This window comes from Corvus brachyrhynchos, unplaced genomic scaffold (genome assembly GCF_000691975.1).
Source record: "Corvus brachyrhynchos isolate BGI_N302 unplaced genomic scaffold, ASM69197v1 scaffold122, whole genome shotgun sequence".
Classification (NCBI taxonomy): Eukaryota; Metazoa; Chordata; class Aves; order Passeriformes; family Corvidae; genus Corvus; species Corvus brachyrhynchos.
This window is the reverse complement of record NW_008236778.1, coordinates 581,150-589,207: the sequence shown is the minus strand read 5'-3', so window position 1 is coordinate 589,207 and position 8,058 is coordinate 581,150. Positions and strand designations below refer to the sequence as shown.

Genomic DNA, 8,058 nt, shown 5'->3' with positions numbered 1-8,058 from the left:
AAAGCCAAAGAAGAGGACGGAGCCGGTGCGGATCGCGGCGCCCGAGCTGCACAAGGGGGATGTGAGTATGGAACAAACCCCCTGCTCGAGCCCTTCGGGGGTGAAACCTCCCCCCGCGGGTCCCTTCCCTCGCTCCCTCACACCGAGGTACCGGGATCTATTGTTGTGTCATCCACGGGGAGATTTGTCCTGGCTGCCTGCCCTAATCCTAAAGTGCTTTGCAGAATTAAACTGATATAGAAACCTTATTTATAATCATAATGCAGCCAAACCCAGATTATCTGCACCCTTCTTTATTCGTGGAGTTAACGAGTTGATGATGTGGAGCTGCAGGGCGTTGTAGCCCAAAAAAGTCTTTTGTTTGCTGTGCAGGTGATAGATTTTTTGGGCAATTTATTGCTTGTTTATCTAAAGGCTTCAGGCATCATCCAAACTTATAGGTGACCATTTCCCTCTCATTTTGTGTTGGTTTTTTTTTTTTGTGTGTGTGTGTTTACTGTGCCTTGCAGGGCGTGTGAACCCAGACAGTGAGAGCAGGGAAAGGCAGGTCCCTGTCCCCCTGGTTTTTAACTCGGGATCCCCACTGATCAGGTTTCATCCTCTCCCCACTGCTCATTTCCTCTGGGACAGCACTGTCATAGAATCGTGGATTCTATGTGGGTTGGCGGGGACCTTAGAACTCATCTTGTTCCACTCCCCTGCCATGGGCAGGGGCACCTTTCACTGTCCCAGCTTGCTCCAAGCCCTGTCCAGCCTGGCCTGGGACACTTCCAGGGATGGGGCAGCCACAGCTGCTCTGGGCGCCCTGTGCCAGGCTTCAGCATCCTCACAGAATTTCTTCCTAATATCTCATCTAAACCAGCACTTGGAATCCTGGAGTGGTTTGGGTTGGAAGAGACCCTTAAAACTCATCCTGTTCCACACTGCCCACAGGCAGGGACACCTTCCATGAGACCAGGTCACCCCAGCCTGGCCTGTTGTCATGTGGAGGTGACAATCATGTTGCTGGTTTTGGTGTGACAGGAGTGCCTGTGGCTGTAGGAAGAGCTGAACTGGAAGCTTGGGGTCATTTCCATGGGGATGGGTGGCTCAAGGAAAGATTTATAAACAGTGTCCATTAATAGTGGCCTGGCAGCACTTTGGGGGAGCCCAGAGGAAGTCAGTGCTGTTGCTTTGCTGGAAGAGTCTGGGGGAGTCAGGGGAAGAGGGGGAGAGGACACAGGTTCCCCATCCCTTCCTGAACCACCCTGCTCCCGATGACCATCCCAGTCTGGCAGATTCCAGACCCGGAGCTCTGGAGGTTCAGCCTTTGGGACAGAGGGGTGAAGGATATCCCAGCCTGTCACAGCCACTTTTCACCTACCTCCTTGCAGCAGTGTGGTGTGATTCCAGGCAGCTGGAACAAACAGGGATTTGTTCCTGCTTTACCCCTCTCCGTGCTCTGCCTGGTGGGCTCTGACCACACATCCTGCATGTTGTCAGTGTTGAGCAAGTGAATGTTGAAGGGACAGAAAGTACCTTAAACTGGAGCTGCTCTGAGCAGTTCCCACTTGGGATTCCTGGAGGTCCCCTGACCTGTGACTGATGTCCTCAGTTGTTCCCTCTTTCTCCTTAAAATCCCTCCCATCGCTGTAGTTCATCCCCTGGAGATGAACCAGGGGATGCCCCTCCCCAGGGCAGCTGCAGTGTGTCCTCTCTCCCAAACCAACACGTGGGTTTACAGTCACTCCCAGCTCTCTTTGTTTACACACATTCCTTGTCTTTCCCTGGTTTATGGGTTGGAGGTAAACTGGCACAAGCCCTCAATCCTTGTTGCCTCTTCCAAGTTCTCTGAGGAGCCATGAAAATATAAGGATACTTAGGGCCTTTGCAGATGTCAACCAGGCTTTCCACTCGAATTTTAACTGGATATTTGGCAATTCCAGCATTATTGGGAACAATTCTCTGTATCCCTGCAGGGAAATTTACACCCTTTGTGTGGTTTGTGCTTCCCCTCCAGTAACTCTGTTGTTGTCTGTCCCTCTGAAGGAGAGCCCTGACCTGCTGCTGTGCACCTGGAGGTCTTCCATCTCTTTGGGTTTATTTTCCTGGGATTTATTAACACAACTTCTTTAGTTTACCATCTCAGGTTGTGCTGAGCTCTGGTTTTCTCTCTCAGTCAGATTCAGAGGAAGATGAACCAGCAAAGAAGAAGAATACTCTTCAGGTAGGTAACAAGGGCACTCAGTTAAACAATTGTCACTGGAAAAAGTGTTGGACTGCGACCAGTCTTGGGCTTCCACTTGCGTAAATCATCCACTCTGATCACCTCGTGGCTATAGGGATATTCCTGAAATCCTGTGGATTTTCAAGTCCTTTTTTTTGGGCAATTTCACCGATTTAAATCTTGGCAAAAGAGGCATTAATTTGGGAATTGGGCAGATATTTGCAAGTACCTCATTTCCCTTCAAAATCCCCTTGGCCTTTTGTGCCGTGTGTTCAGAGTGGCCAAGCAGCGGGAAACCCACAGGTGGTGTTAGAACTGGGGGGATGATTGTCAGGAAGTCAGGAAAAGTGAATAATCTCACTCTTTTCTTTCTGTGGTGCGTTTGTCCTGCGTGGGTCTCACCAGGGACGCAGCGAGGGCTCCGGCTTGTCCGCTTTGCTTCCTCAGCCCAAAAACATGACAGTGAAAGAGACCAATCGGTTACTCCTGCCCTACGCCTTCTCGAGGAAAGCAGGAGAAAATGCTTCCGACTCCAAGCCTGCCAAGGCCCCAAGCTCTTCCTCCAAAGCCAAACCCGTGCCCAAGCCGGCCGTGCCCACAACTCCGTCCCCGTCGGCGATCAAAGCCGCGGCCAAGAGCGCGGCGCTGCAGGTAACCAAACAGATCACCCAGGAGGAGGAGGACAGCGACGAGGAGGTGCAGCCAGAGAACTACTTCTCCTTGTCCGACAGGAGCGAGCCCAGTGCCGCGGGCGCCGAGCCCTACCTGTACCCCGGCACGGGGGGGTCGGAGGACCCTCCGCCCGGGACAGAGCCGGAGCCCCAGTTCCAGGACGCGGCCGCTAACGCCCCTCTGGAGTTCAAGACGGGCGCGGGCTCCAGCGGAGTTCAGCACAGCTGGGCACCCAAACCCGGCGAGGACTACGGCAGCCACCCCTATGGCCAGTTCCCCCCAGCCTACGGCGACCCCGGGAGCTACTACCAGGTGGGTTCACTGGCCGGAGGTGGAGTGAGGGGCTCAAGTGAGTTACTGGGTGCTCCTGGGAATCCAGCCCTTTGGAGCTACTTGGGACATGGGGCAGGAAATCCAGCCCAAGATACCTGGGACAGGGAGCCACAGCACTGGGCACGAGTGGATATTCCTATGGTGTGAGAGCTCCAGATGTTCTTTGCTGGACAGATGTTTGACAGGTGCGCTCCTGTGAAAATGCCCTGGATGTGAGGGTGCAGAGTCAGGGCTCACTGGAGCTCGTGTCTGAGCCCAGGTTGTTTCTAATAATTCATAGAATCACAGACTGGTTTGGGTTGGAAGGGACCTTAAAGCCCATCCAGTTCCAGCCCCTTCACTATCCCAGGCTGCTCCAAGCCCCGTCCAACCTGGCCTGGAACACTTCCAGGGATCCAGGGGCAGCCACAGCTTCTCTGGGCAACCTGTGCCAGGGCCTCCCCACCCTCACAGGGAGGAATTCCTTCCCAATATCCCATCTAATCCTGCCCTCTGGCAGTGGGAAGCCATTCCCCCTGTCCTGTCACTCCAGAGCCTTGTGAAAAGTCCCTCAAAGCATTTGTTGGTTTGTCCCTCTGATGGAATCGGCCCACGGGGCAGGTCCATGGCTCAGTGATGCTCCAGGATTGCTCTCGTGACCAGCTGGTTTCCCTTTCCCTGCCAGGATTACTACAGCAGCGGGTACTACCCAGAGGTGGAACCAGCGCAGGCCCCACCGCAGGAGATGAGCACCGACTCCTCCTTCATCGACGACGAAGCGGTTGGCACTTCACTGTCTGTCCCCCTGTGGAATTTGGCTCTGAGCTCTGCCAGAACACAGGAGCCACTTGGCAGCCACAGCCCTGCCCCCCAGCACGTCCTGTGTTTCTGGTGGCGTGGGCTGGGTGGTTTTTCTGGGGGGATCTCGTCCTGTGTGGTGGACGTGTGGAGTCCTTCCCACAGTCTGCTGGGCTCCTGCTCCAGCTGGGTCTGCAGGCCTGATAAGGATAGGATAGAATAGAATAGAATAGAATCAGTTCCTGAGGTTGGAAAAGGCCTCCAAGACCATCAAGTGCAATCATTCCCCAGCACTGCCAAGGCCATCACTAAACCATGTCCCCAAGTGCCACATCCACACGGCTTTTAAATCCCTCTGGGGATGGGGACTTCACCACTGCCCTGGGCAGCCTGTGCCAGGACGGGACAACCCTCTGGGTGTAGAAACTTTCTCTCTATCCAGCCTAATCCTCCCCTGGCACCGCTTGAGGCCATTTTCTCTTCTCCTGTCCCTTGTTCCCTGGGAGCAGAGCCTGACCCCTCACTGGCTGCACCCTCCTGTCAGGGAGTTGTGGAGAGCCAGAAGGTCTCCCCTGAGCCTCCCCTCGTGCTCCAGCTCCTTCCCCAGCTCTGTTTGCTTCTCTGGGCACACTCCAGCTCCTCAATCTCTTTCTCGTCATGAGGGGCCCCAAACTGACCCCAGGACTGGAGGTGCCTCAGCAGTGCCAGCACAGGGGATGGGCACTGCCCTGGTCCTGTGGCCACACTGTGGCTGGTACAGACCCGGTGAATGTGTTGGCAGCAAAACTTGAGGTTCTTCTGTGGCTCTTAAAGTGAGAGACTCGGGACTCCAAAGGTCTCCTGAGCAAGTCTGGAAGCAGGAGTAAATGCTGTAGGAAAGTGAGATTATAACCTTCATGCTAAGTAGTTTTAGATACTCTGATGTACAGCGAAACAAAATTCTCTGAAAGATCAAAACCCTGGCTGGAAAACTGTTGCTGTGCCTTGAGTCAGGTCAGTGTTTGGTGTAGTTCCAGCTGTTCTGTTCTTCCTTCAGTTCAAGCGTCTGCAAGGCAAGCGGAATCGTGGGAGGGAAGAGATCAACTTTGTGGACATCAAAGGTGACGACCAGCTGAGCGGGGCCCAGCAGTGGCTGACCAAATCCTTGACAGAGGAGAAGACCATGAAGTCATTCAGCAAGGTGGGGTGGAGGGTGAGGGCTGGGGTTGGAGCCTCTGCTCAGTGCCCACATCAGCCTCATCTGGAGCTGTGGTGGGTGCTGGGCAGTCACCAGGGAGGGGAACAGGGACCTGGTAAATAATGACCTGTGGGAGACCAGCAGAGTTCCCCAGAACACGACATGTGGGTGGGGAGGGCCAGCCAGGAAGTGCTTCAGCCAAAGGAATCTGCAGTTTAATAGGGAACAAATGCTGCTTGGGATGGCTGCATGCAGGCCCTTGTCTTGGTTTGCTGTCCAGGGAAGCGTCTCTCCAGGCTGAACACTTCACCTCTTTCTGCTTTCTAGAAAAAAGGAGATCAGCCCACAGGACAGCAAAGGAGAAAACACCAGATCACGTACCTGATCCATCAGGTGAGTGGCCTCCCTGTGGTGTAGGAGCTGACCCAGGCAGAACTGCAGGGTTTGATGCTTGGCAACACGAGGCTGGGCTGGTGGAGCTGCCCCTGCAGCAGCTGGGGACCAGGAACTGTCCCCGAGAACCCCCCGAGTCCCAGTGAGACCCAGTGGGGCCAGAGGTGAATCCTGGCCCTGAGGGGGTCCCAGTCCTGAGCTTTCGGCTTTGCTTTGCCCTTCCTGCATGTTCCGAGGCTCTGGGATCCTGTGCTGGATTCTGCCCCGGGGTTGGCGAGCCCATCCCCACGAGAAGCTGCTTTTCAGCATGAATGAAATGCCTGTGCATCCCAATTAATCCAGGCCTCTGTCAGGATGATTATGCTAACTCCTGTAACGAGGCTTCTGGCTGAAGGGCTCCGTAATCCGCATGAGTGGGGCCGGAGGAGGCCGGAATGCTGCTGAGTCACTGAAACACGGAGGGTAACAGCATCCTCTCCATCTCTGCAGGCCAAGGAGAGGGAACTGGAACTGAAAAACACATGGTCTGAAAACAAGCTCAGCAGACGGCAGACTCAAGCCAAATACGGATTCTGACACATCTGTCCTGCTTTTTGGCTGGCGTCCCGGGTGACCTGCCGTGTCCGGTGTCTCCTGGCCTCCGGGAGGTCAGCCAGGCCCCCGGGACGGGGCTGCTCGGCGGGAGGGAGGACACTGTGCTCCCTGGCCTGGCAGGAAGAAGGGTCATTGCAAGCTGGTCCTGAAACTCCACCTGTAATCCCTCCCCTCCCTCCTTGTAAACGATAACGTGGAAGGTTCCAATCAGCCAAGGACGGTCCCAAGGCACCGCAGGGAACGTGCCGGGTGTGAGGCTCCAGCTCCTGTCCTGAGGGAACAGGCTGTTCCTCCTGACGCCAGACCCTTCAGCAGAGGCTCAATAAACTCCCAATTCCCACTTTGCTCCTCTCTTGGACTTGCTGTGAATTGAGAGTGTCATTTTCCTTTCTAGAACACGGTGAGTTCCAAGATCAAGCCTGGCTTTGGAATTTTTATTTTGTCCTTCCCTTTAAGATGTCCTCACAGCTGCTTCCTCGTGTCCGGGCTGCTCCAGCACTCCTCTCATGCCGATGGTTTTGATATCCTGGTTTTTAAGTTGGTGTTTTTGCTCTGGGCTCTACAGCCTGAGCCGAGCTGAGGGGACACCCCTGTGCAGGTCAGAGCCTGTGCCAGGGGAAGCGCTGCACGTGGAGGGGAGGTTCTCCTGCCCGGCACACTCAGGGCTTTGGGATACCCTGAGCCGTGTATGCATGTATATTGTCCTTCCTTTTTCCCCCTCTTTCCTCCTCCCCCGACCCAAGGCCTACTGTCCTGCCCCAGGCTGTTCCCAGACTCATCAAACTGAGTGTCCCAGTGTCCCACGTGCGGCTGGCTGGGAGTGAGGGTGGCAGTTTCCTCTGGGCAGACGCAGAGGAGAGCTGCCAACTGTACTTTTTATTTTCCAGCTTGTTTCTATCAGTTCTGTTTCAATTAAGTGTTGACTTTACTCTCCTGGCTGGGAAGAGGAGACTGCCCAGCCCTAACTTCTTCAAATTAAACCTTTTTTTTATTTAAGGAATTCCATCAAGGTGATGCGACTGCAAATCCTGTGCAGCTCTGCTGGCTCAATCCATGGATCCAAATCTCTGTGGCATCACTTAGTTGTTCACCAAAGCGAGTGATGCTGAAATGAGCAGAGAGCTGGCCTGGTTATTTAGCTTATATTCCCACCACTCCAGGTTTTATTTGTTGTAACCACAGCTCAAATGGCCAATATTTCTTTTTCTGGTAAGAAAAACTCCCAAGAGGTGGTTTTTCTCCCATGTTACCTCTTAAAAACAAGCAAACCCCCATGACTGAAGTCTTTTCTTAGAACATTTTAAACTAATCTCATTTTTAGTTTAGTTCCCTGGATGTTTAGTACTTTGCAGAGCCCGTTTTGAGTATTTGAATGATCAGAATAAAGTTACTGTTGAGTAATTTATTCTTATCTTGTATGTACAGTGAAATCCTCCCAGAAGAGATTTGGTAAAGGGATATATGTTTTAATGAACCCACCCAGCCCCGTTTCCATCACAAGGGGCTCAGATCCTCATCCAGGTACCCTCTTGGCCCGGGGAGTTTGTGGTGTGGAGCACAGCCTGTGTGGGGGCTGGAGCTCCCAGGTTCCCTTTCCCACTTCCCGTTGGGCTGATGGCTCGGGTTTAGCACCAAGGGGAGTTCCAAGGGCTCGTGCTCTGCTTTCAGCCTTCTAAGAATAACAAAATTCAGGTTTGTGAAAAGTCAGAAGTGATTTTTACTGGAGACAAAACAGCTACAATGCCCCAGCCCTCTCTTTTCCCTCTGAGCCCGGGCTTTGGCCATCCTGGCTCCCTGCTCCTGTAGAGGTGGCAGCACCACCGACACTGCCCGGCACCACCGTGGCTTGGGGTTGTTCCAGCCGGGGGTTGTGCTCCAAGGGGCAGCCCTGGGACACTGGTGTCAT

The 8,058-nt window shown here is 53.9% G+C and overlaps 1 protein-coding gene across 1 annotated transcript in view; it reads left to right on the top strand.

The window, feature by feature from the left end:
* Positions 1-7,557, top strand: part of PRCC (papillary renal cell carcinoma (translocation-associated)) — a 16,238-nt gene extending 8,681 nt beyond the window's left edge. The window contains exons 3-9 of the mRNA XM_008628793.2: positions 5-61; positions 2,159-2,206; positions 2,612-3,190; positions 3,876-3,971; positions 5,025-5,168; positions 5,493-5,558; positions 6,048-7,557. Coding sequence (XP_008627015.1) covers positions 5-61; positions 2,159-2,206; positions 2,612-3,190; positions 3,876-3,971; positions 5,025-5,168; positions 5,493-5,558; positions 6,048-6,134 — 1,077 coding nt within the window. The 3' untranslated portion in view covers positions 6,135-7,557. The remainder of the gene's footprint in view (positions 1-4; positions 62-2,158; positions 2,207-2,611; positions 3,191-3,875; positions 3,972-5,024; positions 5,169-5,492; positions 5,559-6,047) is intronic.
* Positions 7,558-8,058: the final 501 nt, after the last annotated feature.